A 17,329-nucleotide genomic window follows, 5' to 3' on the forward strand; every position below is an offset into this window, starting at 1 on the left:
AGCTGTCTCGCTGTGTGTGGGGAGGGGGGCAAAGGAGCACTGAGGTGAAGCCGTAATTATGGGAACTTCCTAAAGGAGGAAATGGGTTTTTTAAATAAAAAACCCCAAGAGGCATGACCTGTGTTGTAAAATTACCCCGTGGGATTTTAATTCATGGAGGTGACCGAGGGCCATCACAGAGGGTCAAAACCACTGAAAGAATCACTCGCATTTCCCAAGAGAAAGGGACATCCGTGCCATGCAGAGCCGTAAGTAGGGGAAACTGGGTCTGGTTGGGTGGCAGAAGACAGGAGGAGAAAGCGGGGGCCAGGGCCCTTACTGGGGTGTCCCTGGGAAAGACAAGACAGGGTAGAGTGTACATTTAGGATTAGCTAGACTGAATCATCTCATGGCCCAAGCTACAGGGGTACCCACCAGTGTCCCATTCCCAGCCCTGGGGTGATTTAGGGCAGAGGACAGGTCGCTAGTGTGTGGAGCTAGGAGAAGGAAGTGGTTAGGGCTGGCCTCTGCTCTGCCAGTGGGTACAGGAAAGGTGTGTTTCAGGCCAGCTGGCCCCACCCCCGGAATCAGCCGGCCCTGGGGGAGGGGAGAGGGAGAGGTTGTTCCTTGTCTCTGCTCAGTCCCCTGTGATCCTGGAGCACTAGTATTAACCCCTCTCACAAGGTTATGTTGAGACTTAATTATAGTAGCTGACACTTCATAAATGACAGCTGTGTGACCTGTTTCACCAGCCTGAGCCTCAATAATCCACATCATTTTTTATGTTCTTATAGTAAAATGCACCTAACATAAAATTTACCATCTTAACCATTTGTAAGTGTACAGGTCTGTGGTATTCAATACATTTTCATCACCAGCCATCACTGTAACTCTTTTTACCTCGTAAGTCCGAAACCTTATGCCTATTAAACATGCTCCCCTCCCACTCCCCCACCTCCCAAGCAACCACCATTCTACTTTCTGCCTCCATGAATTTGACTACTCCAGTGAAATTGTACAGTATTTGTCTTTTTGTAACTGGCTTATTAGCATAATGCTCTCAGATCATAGCATGTGTCAGAATTTCCTTCCTTTTTAAGACCAAATAATATTCCACTGAATGTATGGACCACATCTTGGTTATCTATTCATCCATCGATGGACACTGGAGTCGCTTCCACCATTGGCTATTGTGAATAATGCTGCTCCGAACATGGGTGTGCAAATATCTCTTCAAGACTCTGTTTTCATTTCTTCTGGTTATACACCCAAAAGTGGAATTTCTGGATCATTCAGTAATTCTAGTCTTAATTTTTTGAGGAACCATCATACTGTTTTCCACAGCAGCTGTACCATTTTACATTCCCACCAACAGTGCACAACAGTGACAATCCCCACATCCTCGCCTACACTTGTTGTTTCCTGTGTTTGATAGTAACCCTCCCAACAGGTAGGCGGGTACCTCATGTTGGCTTTTGCGTTCATTTCCCTAACAATTACTAATGCTGAGCATCTTTTCATGTTTTAATCGGCTCCTTGTAGATTTTCTTTGGAGAAATGTCTATACAAGTCCTTTGCCCATTAAAAAAAAAATCAAATGGTTTCAGACTAAGACATTTTAATCACTAAGCTGAAATGAAATTTGGTAGGTAAAATTTTGTACCTGTGTTTAAGAATGGAAGGAAGACTGTTTTTAAAAAAAAATGTTACCAAAGGAAGAAGAACAGAGTAAGATGGAAGACACTGGCATAGAAAGTAGAATTTCTAAATATAACATATATTTTACTTAGGACTCTAGAGACTGACACTAGAATCCAGTTCCCTGACTCCTGATTAGCACAATGGTCACTAAACTAGTTCTCAAACCATGTTTTCTCATAAAGATTCTTTCTTTCAATTATGGCCTGACATATACCCAGACTAGTCCATACTTATATAAAATACCCACATTTTCTTAGAATTTATTTTATGTTATTTTTAAGCAAACACAAACCACTTTTGGGGGAATAATGATTATAGAAAAGGATTTGTATTACAAAAATATTTTATTCTTTGCAAATAAATGAAATTCTTATAGAATATGCAAGAAATTACTTATCATGACCTCAGAAAGGATCTGGAAGATTCGAGGGGAAAAGCATAGGGAGAGAGTGACCTACTTTTTGCAGTCCATCCTTCTGTATCATTTGAACTTTGCACCACCTTTATGTACCACATCTTCAAAAAGATTTAAAATTTTCATTTCAATTATAAAAAATACAAAAATAAAGACCCACATTTGGGAAACTTACAACTTAAAATATAAATTTTTAAGATAGTGGAGATGTCAAAATGTGGCTTTCTCATCCATATACCTTGTGTTTTAGCCTCCAACACATCTTTGTGAATGCAGATCACTGACATTTTCTAGGAATAACCTAAAAATGTAGGCTAAATCTGGATGGCATGGAAGATGGGGCTATTCTCTGTTCCAGATTTTGTGGGTCCTGTTCTCCAAAGACATTAGCAAGTTCAGGGGTCTACAACTTGCAGCACAGACCTTGGGAAATGGAGGAAGTGGTTCAGAACAAAAAGTGAAATTCTGTGTCCTCAGACGCATGATTAATTCCACTTTTAGCTGAAAGATCCTCAACAGAGGGTTGGGGTTTTTTTCCAATTTTTTTTCTTTTTCCTTTTTTTTTTGTGTATGTGGGAAGTAATAAGGGTTTTTATTTATTTGTTTGTTTATTTATTTTAATGGAGGGACTGGAGATTAAACCCAGGACTTCGTGCATGCTGAGCACGTGCTCTACCACTGAGCTACATTTTCCTGCCTCCAGGGAAGTTTTGATAGAAAGTTATACCAGGAGATAGTGTTTGGAGATTTAGCTCAAATACTCATACACTTCCCACAGGTCCTGAAATGTGTGCAAATAAGTCCCCAAGGTCCTCTCCAATTTGTTTCTAATATTTAAAATTCTTCCTTATGCGAGGCTGGAATTCAGCAGGTTCAAAATGTGTAATTATTTCATTTTTCTTAAGAGTCTGGAACATTAGTCAGCCCTGATTTTTCAAATTGTTCCCTTTTGTAAGAAGTATAACATCCTGTCCAGTAGGAATGGTTTTCTTCACCATGTTCTTCTATTGTTTAGAGTTAGGACCAATTTTTTACTTCTTAGGGGGTCTGTCTAACATGATGGTTGAGGATGCAGGTTTTCGGGTCCAGCTGCCGGAGTTCAAATCCTACTTCGGTGGTCCCAGCTGTAACAGGAGGGTGATGAGAGTGTCTCCCTGACTCACCGAGGTGTCCAGAGGATCGAATGGGATGAAGCGTTTGGCAAGATGTGTCATGTACGTGACTCACTAGTAAATTACCTACTTATTATTTTTCAACTTTTTTGTTTTTGGAACCTCAGGAGTACAAAGTTAGATTCATCAGAATGCTTGGTTCATAACCCACTCTCCTCCTTGGCCTCTGTATGGTGCTGTCTTATTCATTTCATTTCATTTGTGTTGTGTAAATTTTGGTCTATTAACTTGATTTGATACTATATCAGACACACGCTGACGCACTCAATCCTAGAACTAGAATATTACTATTAATTTGCATCTACTTAAAAGCTCATAGCCTTCACCCTTCCCAGAGATAACCTCTGTCTTGAATTTTGTGTTACTCTTTTTTTTTTAATTGAGGTATATTCAGTTTACAACATTGCATCAATTTCTGGTGTACAGCATAATGTTTCAGTCATACACGTACATACATATATTCCTTTTCAGATTCTTTTTCACTGTAGGTTACCATAAGATAATGACTATAGTTCCCTGTGCTCTACAGTACAAACTTGTTTACCTATAGTGTGTATCTGCAAATCTCAAACTCCTAATTTATCCTTCCCCACCCTCTTCCCTGCCTGATAACCATGTTTGTTTTCTATGTCTGTAAGTTTGTCTCCATTTTGTAAATAAGTTCATTTGTGTCCTTTATTTATGTTTTTAGATTCCACACATAAGTGATATCTTCTTCCTTAAGCATGGTTCCCCACTAGGTCTTTGAGCACGTATACAACGGTGGCTTTGAAGTCTTTGTTAATTCTGACATCTGGACCCTCGCCCAGGCAGTTTCTCTTGCCTACTCTGTAACCTGTCTGAATTATGCTTTCCTGTTTCTTTGCACGTGTCGTAACGTTTTGTTAAAAAGTGGACATTTTTTTGTGGGATCTCTGAATAATGATTTAATTAATTAATTTATTTAAATTTTTATTGTGGGTTCTTTGAACAATGATTATTTTTTCCTTCCTTTCTTTATTTTAATTTTTATTGTGGGATCGCTGAACAATGATTCCAGTTACCCCTCCACTCCGAGACTGTCATGATTGTTTTTTTTTATTTAATTACTCAGCTGGACTAATTTAGTGAAGTTTATTTTCCCTTCAGTGTGATGTCTCTGGTTTCTTCCTTAGAAGGTGCAGCCTTGGACATGCACACAGCCACGTGAGGTGACGGGTTCCCTGAGCTGTCTGTTCAGGTGTCTGCCTTTGTTGATGTCACAGTTGGAAGTTAGCTCCAACCGCCAGCTGAGTGCTTGGGTTTTGATGACAACCTGGAGCATGAGTTGCACTGGATCGATCAGATCCAGTTAGATCGGGTCTTTTTGCAGAAGCAGTGTTTGAGGCTTGTCCTTGAGTTTGTTAGGGCCCCAGAGGGGCTCGTCTTACCTGCCCCTTTCCCTGGTTCTCTCTGGTAAGTTCGCTTGTTCAAATACAATTTAGTTTGTTATGATTGTGGAGCTGTCAGCCTCCTCTAAATTGTTAACCACCAAATTCTCTAGTGTTCGGGAGAGCACCCTTAGGCTCAAACTTCACCCACATCCTTCCAAATAAAATTACTGCCTTTGGGGAGAGCTTCAGAGCTCTCTGTGCTTATGGCCCGCCTCTCCCCTGGGAAAAATCTGATTCATTGCTCTGGACTTTGGGGTGGGGACCGTGACCTGCTTCTCTGGGATTGATACCCCCGCATTACGAGCAGAGCTCAGTTTGAATGGTACCCTCTGGTCCTCTCCTGGCATCAAAACATCACCCTCTGAGCCAACCAGGGAGAGGACCAGGGTCCCTGTATTCTTGGCCCCCTGCACCTGGGGTAGAGCCTCCACCCTATGACCCTATGAGCGAGAGCTGAGGGGAGGGAGGGAGGAAGTCTCCACCTCTTGGCTGCACTTACCTGGAATTCAGCCTTTGCAGCACAAAACTAGGGGGGCCTGAGAAATCCTGGCAGCCTCACTCCCTGGGCCCTTGATTGCAAACCGGGAGGAGAGGAGACACCAATGCCACACACTCCTAACGTTCTTACAAGATTTATATTTTCCCGAATGTTCCTTCTTTTGCTGTATGCCCTTATGACAACATGCAGAGACTTTAAATGGGTTTTGTTTTTTTTTTTAAACTTTTTTCATCAGTTATGACAGCTTTGGTGAGGAGCTGGTCAGAGAGCCTCATGTAGCCATTCCAGAAGTCATTTGTCTACTTACTGTTAATATTGTACAGTTTGTCTCACCAATAAATAGTGTAAAATAATGAAAGTTTATTCATATCCCTTAGGGTATTTTAAGCATGAAATTTTTATAATCTCAAAACCCCAAATACCATGAATTTAGAAAAAGAATGAATAAAAGTGATCAAGATTTTGAGAGTTAAAAACAAAAATTTATCACTCCGAAAACGATGTCAGTAAAATAAAACCACATCCAAGGTAAAAAATTACCAAGACACAGAATGGTAAGAGAATGTTACTTCAAGCCAACTTTTTGTTCTTTTAAGGACAAAATTATAATTGCTTTCTTGCTTGTTGGTAAATCACTGTTTACACTGATCATTTTTCTTTCACATCAAGGATTGTATTTTAATACACTATATAAAACCAGAATGCCCAGTAATACCAGTTTACCACCAGTCAAGAGCAATTCTCTTCACTCATTGGTCCTTAATATCAGGAAAAGTCATCACCAAACAGGCAGATCTGTTCTTTTTCCTTTACATGCTATTCATGGCTCTCTTTTAAAAATTTTGGAACACAATGGAGTTTTCCTTTTGTAGATCAAATGGACTTTTAAATATATTATGTCACGGACTGACTTCATAAAAGCCATAGGTGTCGGTATGTGTATTTGTACATAATTTTTTTAATATCTAAAGAGGATCAAAGAATATGACTTTAATCTAAAAAATAATCCATATCAAGTGAAACTTTCACTTGCCTCCACCATTACAGTTAATACTTCTAAGAAAGGGATAACAAATTTCAGTTAAAAGAAAAAAATCTCACGTACTTGGATTACGAAGTAAAACGTTTTGCTAATCATTTTAGACACCACTGTTTCTTTACTGCAATGACAATTATTTTTCATAGACATAACAGGTACACAATTAATAAACATTTATTTTACAAAACTTTAAAACTTCTTTAATTCGGAATTTGAAAGTTCGAACGAGGCAGTAGTTCAACGTGAAGTCTGTATTGGCATGAAAAACGAGTACAAAAGAAAAGTGGCAACAAATTCTACCCTAATCAGGAAACTTATTTGAAAGAAACTAAGCGGAACTGCTCAGATGTCAATGGCACACAGAGAACGGGTGTCCACTTGTCAGGGATATTTTACAAGGGGTTTTGTAGGTCAGGCAGGTGCTCCGTGACTTCTAGGTCCCTTCTAATTCTAAAATTCTACAGTTTTCCTGGTAGTTCTATTAAGAAAGTTATTTCTTCCCACTATTATTGCCAGCTTATGTTACTCCTCGATGGAAGTTTTAGGATGTTACTCTATGTGCTTAAAATAAAGGGCATCCTTCGGAACAGGCTGAAACTCACAGCGGTCTCCTGCCCACCTGCTCCAGACTGAGACCCTGCCCCTGTCGTTTCAGGCTGAGTTTCACGCTGCATGGACAGGACCTGTTTTAGCCAAAGTGTTCTCCCCTTCTTGGCATTGTTAGAAACAACACAACAGACAAAGTGAATTTTAAAGACAAAATGACTGTTTAAAACATTTCAACAAATGTTACATCTCAGATTCAGAGATAAGCACCTGTACCTCAAACTCCCTGTTAAACATAATAAATGACTTAAATGCAAACGGTTGGTATACATGATGCTTGCTCAGTTCTCTCCAAATACCGATTTATGTCTGTCATGAAAAAAAAAAAAGTAGCTTCAGGTTAAATCACAACGCTAAGGCGCTAAGTCATGGAGACGATCATTTTCACAATTCAGTGTTGGATGCTTGGTTCTGAGGACACACACACACAGATTTCTTTTACGTATTGACAATTTAGATTTAAGATATCTACTTTGCAAAATATTCACCCACGTGTCCTCCAGGAATTGCTAGAGACATGAAATGTGAAAACAAACTACTTGGAGACTTTGTGGTTTCCAAAAGCAGTAATGAGACCCATGAATAACTGGAAAAAGTCCTCTGTTTTCTTAGAGTTAGTTCTAAACGTCATTCAGATTTCAGGTAACCATAAAAATCAAATCTCCAGGAATCAAGCACTGCCCGCTGGCACCATGGCAGCGAATCACAATGAAAACCAGGTCTACAAAAGACACTCCTAGACACCACTGCGGCGTCTTTTCAAATGTTCTGTGCAGCACTCTGAAATATAAAATCATCACCATGGGAGCGGTTATTCTCAATCTAAGGAGGTAATCCCTACAGGAGAACTTGTTCATGCGGAACTGTTTTCATTTTCAATACATGTAAAACTTCTCACCAAGTCAGAACACAACTCACAGTCTGAACAGAATCGTCAGTGTTTTAAATCTCAACATTCCACGCATTACGTATCAGGATGCTTCTGAACAGAGCTAACATACACTTAGGTAAATGGGGTATCATTGCAAACTCGTGCTAAAAGTGAAGAAATCATTTTTTATGTGAAACCTTGGCCAAAACCAATTAGTCAAGGGCAAGATTTCCATACTACAGTACAAGTCAAACTCTACCAACACAATGCACCTGGTTAGAGATTTGGATGCAGGTGTGACTACAGTTGGGGAACTGAGTGTCCCTTGGCTCAGAGCAGTGACAGAAAAAAGCTAACCATGGACCAGGTCACCATCTTCATTACTTCGTGGATAGCAATGCTTACTTTATTTATTGAAGGATGTATCTTCCACTGGAGATAAACTTCTAACTCTATAATGCTAGACAGTGGGGGGAGAGAAGGGCCCACTTTTAAAAATCGATTTTTTAGCATTATTTAACCATTTAGATTCAGTATGGAATGACTCATTTTCTGCTCAGAAGACAACCGATCTTTTTTTTTTTCTTTTTAAAGTATTGACTTGCCAACTTATCTTTGACAAGTGATTAAGAAAGACAGATGAATCTTCTGACTTGACAAACAAGGATGTGTGAATAAGAATATATATATTCTGAGAAGTTATGTCCCTTGCTTCTGACTTCAGACGTAACTAAGTTCTTTCAATAAACTGCATTAATTAAAAATGTTACGCTTTAAACCAAAATCATCCTCACTGTACTGTTCTCATTCTCTTTACTTTTTTATGTTTCTGTCATTTCTAGAAATACTCAAATTAAAAAACAAAAATCCCCAATCTGGAAACCAGCTTATATGGGAGCTCTGAGGTTACTTTATAACTTTTAAAATATTTTGTTAAAATGTAAAAACGCTGACATTACAAACTAAAAAAAAAAATTACAATTTTACAGTATATATCTAATTTATTCTTTTTAAAAAAATATTCTGAATGGTTTTTATACAAGTAATCAAGTGTAATCTTTTCAAACGAAACTCCCCTGTGGGCTAGAAGAGGGGTGTGTGTGTGGTATCGCCCCGTGAAAAATCGACATAAATCTCACTTTTTTACGCTGGAACTTCCACGATTTCGAAATAGTCATTGGGTAGGATCACGTAGCCCCTCTCCGAGACGTCGTCTTTCTCCTTCTGAAAGTGAGCCACCTCCTTTAGCTTCTCCAGCTGCCGCTCCTGCCTCCGGCACCGCTGCTGGGCGGTCTTGAGCTTCTTCCTGAGCTTCTCCACTTGCTGCTCCAGCTGGTGAATCCGCTTCCTCTGGTGCATGGTGTCCTCCACGGTGTAGTTGTGGTCACAGAACACGGACAGGTTATCGGGGGTCTGGAGCGGGGGCATGAGCAATCCGATGGCAGCGTCGACCTGGGAGATAGGCGGGCTCAGGGGAGGCGGGGGCTGCTGCTCTGGCGGCTCCGGGTCTTCCTTCTGCAACAAGAATGCAGAGAACGTCTGGGTTTCGTAACTCAAAGCAACAGTTGAAAAGACTTCATCTGCGGAATTTAAGAACAGTAGACATTTTTCCTGTTGCCTTGCTATAGAAACATTCCAAAATGAGAAAACAGCTCAAGTTTTAATTATACTTTTCTACCTGAAGTAGTCCTGGAATGCAAGAAAGAGACAGATTAGGCAGATTTAATTAAATGCTAAGCACTTAAAACTGAGGGGGAAAAATACATTGAAACTGAAGTATCACTGATACAGAAAAATCAAAACTTACCAGCCTACAGGTGGGAAGAGAGAGGAATCTTAAAGAGACAAAGCTAGACTGACTTTCTTAGGGTGAGGATATTCAACTTTTAATCAACTGCACTTTGTATTTTTAAAAAGTATTTCACTGTGAACAAGGGTTATTGACAAGTGATAGGTTCCAGGTAACATTTCTTTTTTTTCTTTGGTAGGGTATTTAAGATTTTATTTATTTTTTTTTTCATTTTTCAGATTTAATAGGTAAAACTGATACAATTTTGACTGCACATATACAATAATATTTATTTTCTTACTACTTCTCTGGATTTTCCCAATTTTCCACAACGGACACAGGAATGTTATCCACAGAAAACCACCCAGTAAACATGTGCTACCTTGTCATGCGGTTCCGTGCAAAGAAATATTGTGGGAACAGCGTTCTCTTTCAGTAACTTGTTGTTGCACTCCCTCTTGAAGCAGTCTGGGGTGAAGTGTTCTGAGCAAATGCTGCTGTACTTGGTGGGCTTAAAGTTTTTTCTTCGGACAGCCGCCTCCCATTTTTTACAAAGACTGGGTCGAGTCAGAGGAAACCTAAGAAGACAACGTAATTCAGTTTTCCAACCTTATTCCAAAAAGAGGGCACAGCCAGACTTTCCTGCTTAGGAAAGAACTACCTTACATTGGTGCTAACACACCGAGGAATATTTGATAAAACACTAGCTTCGCTGATCTTCTTTTTGGACAGTTTTTAGTTGTGCCTTTATTACCTTTATTTGTTAAAAACGTTACTTGTTTTAAAAATCCTGTAAGTAAAGTGACCACCACTACTGTGGAATGTAACTCACCCCTTCCAGCATGGAATTTTTGGTTTTTTGAAAAGTAGTATTTCTTATTGGAAACTTACTGATCACACAGCAGTTATGAGACTGCCAGTTATGACATATACAAGCTAAATAAGACAGACTAAGAAGTCACATAATGTAAAAATACACTTATTAAAAGTTAGCCACATGGACAGATGCATGTAGTTGGAAGAGGACGTGATGGGAGGTTGGGGGTCGAGGGCCCATATACAGTAATATTATATATATTTTTATATTTTATATATAATATTATATATAAAAAATATATATATATTTTAATATTGCAGATACAGGGCTTCCACACACATCTAAATACACAAGGATAAATCACAGCTCCACTATTGATTTCTCTCACATTTTTGGTAGGAGAATGTAATCAGGTTTTTTGGGGTTTTTTTAATGGCGGTACTGGGAATTGAACCGAGGACCTCTTGTGTGTTAGGCATACAGTCTACCACTGAGCTATACCTTCCCCCTTCTCTCACTTATTAATGCTTAACTTTTTATACTGAAAACACTAAAAGTTTCAGGTAAAATATACACACTATAGAGTGAATCTGTATTATGGCTCACTAGTGATTGTCTGTGTATTGTAAAACAAAACTGCATGTTTGTTTATACCTATGTACTGAGGAAAAGAAGCTTTCAGTTCTAATAGAATCGGTCTGACAAATATGAATTAATCCAATAACAGTCAAACCATAATGATAAAGAAATAAAAGAAAATTAATCATTTCCTCTCTTAACTGAAATATGTCCACTGGGCTCAGATAGAGGGAGGTGGGAAGAGTTTAAAGTTGTGATTTCACTTTTGCAGCTCAAGGATTTAGTGAGCAGGTGGGGGGAGGGGGTTGGAAAGAAGCCAAACAACAAAGGAGTTTCAACTCTGTTCGTTTTTCTTCCAAGTGAGGGATGCTAGAGCCTGATTCTGCTGTGGTCAGGATACTCTAACCGACCTCACGGCAGTTTCTGTGTTTTGCCCAGCATAGCCACCACATAGGAAATGAGAAAAGAAAGACTCCAGGAAGGTGTCTTGTGGGCAGTGGCCTCTAGAAATACAGACACAGTCACAATCTCCGGTGAAACTCAGTGCTCCGGGCCTCCTGACTCAAGGACTATAATTCAGGGTTTTTGTGAGGTTCTGTCAAGCTCTTTACAACTCCTTCCCAAAACTGCTCTTTTGGATAAGGGATGAGATGCAGGTTAGCCATTTTTCCCCATTATATCAGTTGTTTAAAACAACCTGCGGAAGCTCCCTATTTCTGGTGTACGAACGTCATCCTTAATTAGCCTGCAGAGCCAGTGGAGGGCTTCCCATATTTTTTGATTCCCTCTGCCATGTCATTAGAAACCGGGCGGTGGGAAGCTGAACCCACCAAGAGGTCACCCTCTCCAGACCTGTTCCCTGACTTTGAAAGAACTAGAGGCCAATTCATCAGCTCTCAGAAATTCTAATAAATCAAGAGTTAACATTAGGATACACTTAACTGAATCCCAGAAGCGTTAAGTGTTCTGTCCCCTTCTTGGAAGAGGAAACATCACCATTCTCAAGATCTCTTTACGCTCTTGCCACAGCCCCTTCCGCAGCAAGGCTTGGAATATGGAGTAATCTCCTGGAGACCCTTATCCCAGGTCCCCCTGGTTAAGCTCCTTCCTCTTCAGTCTTCAGAGCTCTATTTGGATGGCACCTCTCCTGGGATATCTGTTGTTTTCTTAGGTCTTAGTGCTAACTGCTCTCACAGCACCAAGCTTTCAGCGTCCTTAGTAACAACTGCTGATAATACTTTCATTATTATTTTTGAGCACCTGCCTACCCCACTAGAAGAGACTGCCTGACTGAAGGGGGAACCCGAGTGTCCTCTTCCCTGATGCATTCACAGTGGGCACAGTGTTACGGCGTCTTAGTGTCTTACCAGGGCTGTGGGAAGTACTGAACTTAAATCATCAGTAAGGAATTTGAACAGAACTGCAGGACGGGGGAGCTGACGGTTAAGCCCATGATGACTGGAGCCCCAGACTTCTCTGTTTACCTGGGGGTCAAGGAATCAAATCCCAAGGCAGAAGACTTTAGTGACCAGTGTATAGGAACAACCCAGAGAGCAGGGACTTGGAGAGTTACAGGATCTTGGATTTGGAGAAGATACAAGTCTGAATGCAGCAGTCAAGGCTTTTTAATGATCTTAAACCCAGAGAATTACAGGATTCAAACTACTATATATAAAATAAACAACAAGTACTGTATAGCACAGGGAACTCTAGTCAATATTTTGTAGTAACCTCTAATGAAAAAGAATATGAAAAGGAATACATGTATGACTGAAACATGCTATACACCAGAAATTAACACAATATTGTAATATTTCAATTAAAAAAAAGTTCAAAAAATCTCTCTATGCTCTAGACACTCTTATTTCTGTTCCTCTCATATTATATCAAACGTATAAAAATGCATCCACATCCCCAATTAAACATAAAAGGCTCGCACCCCCAAAGCTGAATGAATATTTAAGATTCTGCTTTTGTAATTATTTAGCTGTAAGTACTTTGTCTAATTTACCACTGGCTCTAATTTCTTCAGCTATTTTCCATTTACAGTCGGGAATTATCACCCCCCAAATTTTACTGGAATAAAATTTGAAAATATTGAATTGGGCTGAATGCAAACGGTATTGTAATGGAGTCACTTTTGCGGTTTTCTTTTCAAGAGAACATTTCCTCCTCTAGGACCCGAGGCGCAGTAACTTCTGGACGAAACCGCCCTGAGAGCTGCGAGGCCGCTCTTCTCCGAGGGCTTCCTCCACGCGCCCCTATACTATTACTGTCCACGTTATTATTGTGTGCCAAAACATGGCTCTTCATCTGGGCAGGATCTGACACCTTCTCTAAGATCTAGAGGTCCTGAAAGGTTGGATCCTGGACACTGGGTCCACAGCATCCTCCCTGAAATCCTGGCCAAGTCAGTCCTTAACTGCTGTGACGCTGGACCTCCTCCCCAGCAGGGCCGAAAAGGCGTGACTTCTCCGTTTCGGTCTAAAGAGTGATGACCAACCGGGCTTCTCCATGACCCGGGTGGTGAAACCCAGCTGCCTCTCGGTCCGGAGCCCTCATGACCCGCGAGGACTCCAGGCATCGCAGGTCCGCCCAGAACCTGCCATCCCGGGCGGCGCGCGAACCTGTGAACGCGCAACCCGGGGCGGAGAGCGGGCGGTGACGCCAGGGACACGCCCACCGCTCCCTGCCCCCAGAGCCCTATCGCGCCCCGCCCCTGGCCACGCCCCTCTCACTAGGTCTCGCGCGGACACGCGCCTGGCTCCACCCACAAGCAGGGCCGCGCGCCCCCGGCCCTAGCCGGCCCCGGGAGGAGCTCAGGGTACTTACTTGTGGAAAGAAACCGGCTTATCCTTGTCGTATCGGTTTTTGCAGCCGTAGGCGGAACACGACTGCACCATCCTTCCGGTCCTCAGTTACTTCACTTCTGCCGCCCCAGCAGGCAGTTGAAGCTGCTATCAGTATCGCCGCACTCGGCTTTGACACCTTCGCTTCTTCTGTAGCTTTGGCCAACAGTTAGAGTGATGAGAGCCTCACTCGGGGGGTGACTAATGTGCCCGTTTTGTTTGCTTTAGCAGAAGGACGACAGCCATCGCCCGTCTCCCATCTCCAAGATGGCGGAGACAGCTTCAACCTCACCTCTCGCGAGGACTGCGTCCTTCTGTCTCTGATTAGCCCTGAGGTCAGAGGTAACGTTCCCTGCGAGGCAGGCCATTGGCTGAGGCCCGTAGCGTCGCGCGGCGGGTCTCGGCGTTGCGGAAGTGGGCGTGGCCTCCGAGCTTCCGGAAGGAAGAAGGAACTGCCTGGGAGGAGGGGAGGTGGGCTGGGTTACGCATCCGCGGAGTTTCATCGGGTTATTTATCCCCGGCGATTTAGGTTGGAGAACTATACGGTCTGTGGGCGCTGCTGGCCTAAAGCAGGACAGGTGTAAAGTTGAGGTCGTTGGGTAGTTGCGCTCGTTTCTTTAAAAGGACGGCCGCAGATGGCGTAATTTGTAAAACTTGGTGGATCCCTTTCTCGGACCGCTAGTCTCCACCCCCTAGGCTGCTGCTTCAGGTGTTCCGCGGTCTGGGCGGAGCGCAGGTGCCGGAGCTCAGCAGCGAGAGAGGACACCCCCGCGCGCACCCCAAGCCCAGGCTTCTCTGGGGTTCTCGGTGGCCCGAGGCCACCGCGCTCCTTAGGGCCTAGTGATCTCCGGGTTCTGTGCTGGGCGTCGCGGACTGCTGCAGGGGTTCTCACGTCGGAGAGAGGCTTTGCCTCCTTGGCCCGCCCCTTTCATTCGTGTCCATCGTGGGCTGTTGAGTAATCTCATGGCTCATATATATATATTTTTTTAAATTGTTGAGTAAGAGTAACCTAGGCCCCCTCGTCATAGAGCTTGTGTTCTAGTGAGGGTAAGACAGACAGTTAAAATCGTAAATAAAATCACATTGTGCCAAGATGCCTGCATACTGTGCTGTAAGGGTGAATAAAGGTAGAGGGTCACTGCCTCCAGTCTGAGAAGGGAACATTTAACCTGAAAAACAAAGAATTGGGGTGGGGGGGGAATCTAGCAATGTAAAGAATGAAGGCCAGCACGGGGAGTGAGTGCTAAGACCCTGAAGCAGTGAAGAGTTCTGTATTTTCTAGGAACTGGATGGAGGCTGTGGTGTTAGAGCCCAGTGAGCCACGGAGAAGGGCACGGAGTGAGGTTGAAGAGTAGGTGAGTTGTCGATTTGGATTTTAACTGTAGGGGGAAGCCACTGAACCATTTTAGGCGGGGGAGAGACATGATCTAATTAATAAATATTCTTGAAAGGTCGTTCTGGTTGTTCACGCGAAGAGTTACCAGCGAGAGGCAGCAGTGAAAGCAAAACAATTACAAGGCTGTTGCAGGCAAGCAAGAGACTGGTAACTTCGGACTAAGGTGGTGGCATGCGATATACATCTAAGAGGTAGAAACAGTAGGGCTTGCTGATAGAAGCAAATGAGAATGAGGAAGAGAAGAATCATGGGTGGTTTGAGCTTGAGTGTCTTGCTTGAGTATTTGGATGGATGGTGGTGCCTTTTACTGAGATGCTGATGGACGGCCTTTAAAAAGAAAAAAAAACAGCTATGCCCTCGGATAGAAAGAGGACTTGGAGGGGTGGGAGTGATTTAGGAAGCTGGGTCATCAGCTGTGGGGTTGGAGGACTGAGGAACGTCAGAAGAGAAGAAAGTATAAATAGTTCTGAGGCTGGGAATGCAAGTTACTGAAGAAGCACGTGGCGATGGCCAGGCGGGACCAAACTCCCTACTGAGGTTTGCGACCCAGTCATTTTCGTTGTTACCTGGTTGGATTTCCCTCAGCCGAGTTCTCCGCTTCCCTCCTGTTTCTTCTATCCATGACTTGGAAATGAAAAAAACACTTTTATTATTTTTTGAATATTATTCTAATGTTTCCTTACTTCAGAATGGTTTACTAGTAAAGTGAATTGCATATAATTTAAAGTTGTATATTATTGGGGGAAAGTGGGTGGGAATGGATAAATCTGGGAGTTTGAGATTTGCAATGTTAGCCACTCTATAAAAATAGATTAAAAAAACAGATTTCTTCTGTGTAGCACAGGGAACTATATTCAGCATCTTGTAATAACCTTTAATGAAGAAGCATATGAAAACGAATATATATGTATATATGCATGACTGGGACATTGTGCTGTACACCAGAAATTGACACATTGTAACTGACTGTACTTAATTAAAAGTTATATATTATTAAACTGAATGTTGTATTTTTCTTTGTAAAACCATTCCCCAAACTAAATTTTCGCTGTGTGTTCTGCAGATCAATGTATTTGCTTAATAGAAAAATAATTTTCACTTCCTCTAAAGTAACTTACACCTATTGTCTGTTTTCCTTCTCTCTCCTTTGCCCATTTCTTCCTAACATTTACCAGGGCTGGAGTAACTATTTACTCGTCAAGGGGTGGCTATGAGGAAAAGATGATTGCTTTTTAAAAGTGTTGATAGAAACAACCCAAATGTCCATTAAGAGTTGAATAAATTGTGGTAGAGTCAGACAGTGGAATACTACACAGCACTAACAATAAAGAAGCCCCACAACACTGTGGATGGTTCTAACACACATAATGTTGACAAAGTCAGACACAAAAGAAAATATACTATATAATTCTGATTTTTTAAGAGTAAAAAACAAGTAGGTAAATCTACAGTCAAAAGAGGCTGCTTTTGCGGGGGAGAGGCAAGTAAGAGGGCCAGTGGGACGGTGGTCATGTGTCTTTTGACTGAGGTGATGGCTAAACAGTGTGTTCACCTAACCCTTATGATTTACAAAATGTTTGGCATTCTATGTAATAAAATAGTTTATTAAGCAAACAAGGGCCACACAAGATAGGCAAAACTGCTCGTTATTTTTTTTTTTAGAGAATGAGATGTTTATATGCTCATTTGACCCCTTCAGTGAATATCAAAAGTGAAAATGTGCCTTAGCTTTATATGACCATTTAAGGGAAAGAGAATAAGGATAAACTGAAGGTTAGTTAGAAGCTTGACATTTTTCAGAGTCTCAAGAGGCCAAGAGCCAATTCACTTACTAATAGAACACTTTTTAAGGGAAACAGAAAATTTAACTCATTGACCTTAAAAGGGTAAGTTTTGTCACAATTTTTCTAGATGGGTAAACTGTCTTGTTTGATAAACTGAAAAATAAGCCACTTGTTTTGACGTTGAAGAAGGCTAAGGACTAAAGATGTTTTAAACTCACTGATATCTAACAGTTTAGATTTTAATTTCCATCCAACTAGGCTACTTTTTCTATAAACAGTTTTTATTTTAAAATGCCCTAGCATTCATTCTCTCTGGGCCATATCTTCATCTGTAGAGTGAGGCTACAGGACTGAGGAATTCTTAATTTGGAATCCATGAATGGTCTGCTCTTTGAATCCCTTGAAGATGAATCAAAACTAT

The 17,329-nt window shown here is 41.6% G+C and overlaps 1 protein-coding gene and 1 long non-coding RNA gene across 2 annotated transcripts; one reads left to right on the forward strand and one right to left on the reverse strand.

The window, feature by feature from the left end:
* Positions 1-6,116: 6,116 nt before the first annotated feature.
* Positions 6,117-14,013, reverse strand: THAP1 (THAP domain containing 1). The gene is made up of 3 exons (XM_006188400.2): positions 13,712-14,013; positions 9,866-10,061; positions 6,117-9,209 (listed from the first exon to the last, which is right to left on the reverse strand). Exons 1-3 carry the CDS (start codon positions 13,780-13,782, stop codon positions 8,838-8,840), a joined length of 639 nt encoding a protein of 212 aa, XP_006188462.1. The 5' UTR covers positions 13,783-14,013; the 3' UTR covers positions 6,117-8,837.
* Positions 13,958-15,977, forward strand: LOC106730083. The gene is made up of 3 exons (XR_001366517.2): positions 13,958-14,070; positions 15,011-15,083; positions 15,180-15,977. It is a non-coding gene; the product is annotated as an uncharacterized LOC106730083 (long non-coding RNA).
* The last annotated feature ends 1,352 nt before the right edge of the window (positions 15,978-17,329 follow it).

This window comes from Camelus ferus, chromosome 26, assembly GCF_009834535.1.
Source record: "Camelus ferus isolate YT-003-E chromosome 26, BCGSAC_Cfer_1.0, whole genome shotgun sequence".
NCBI classification, from domain to species: domain Eukaryota; kingdom Metazoa; phylum Chordata; class Mammalia; order Artiodactyla; family Camelidae; genus Camelus; species Camelus ferus.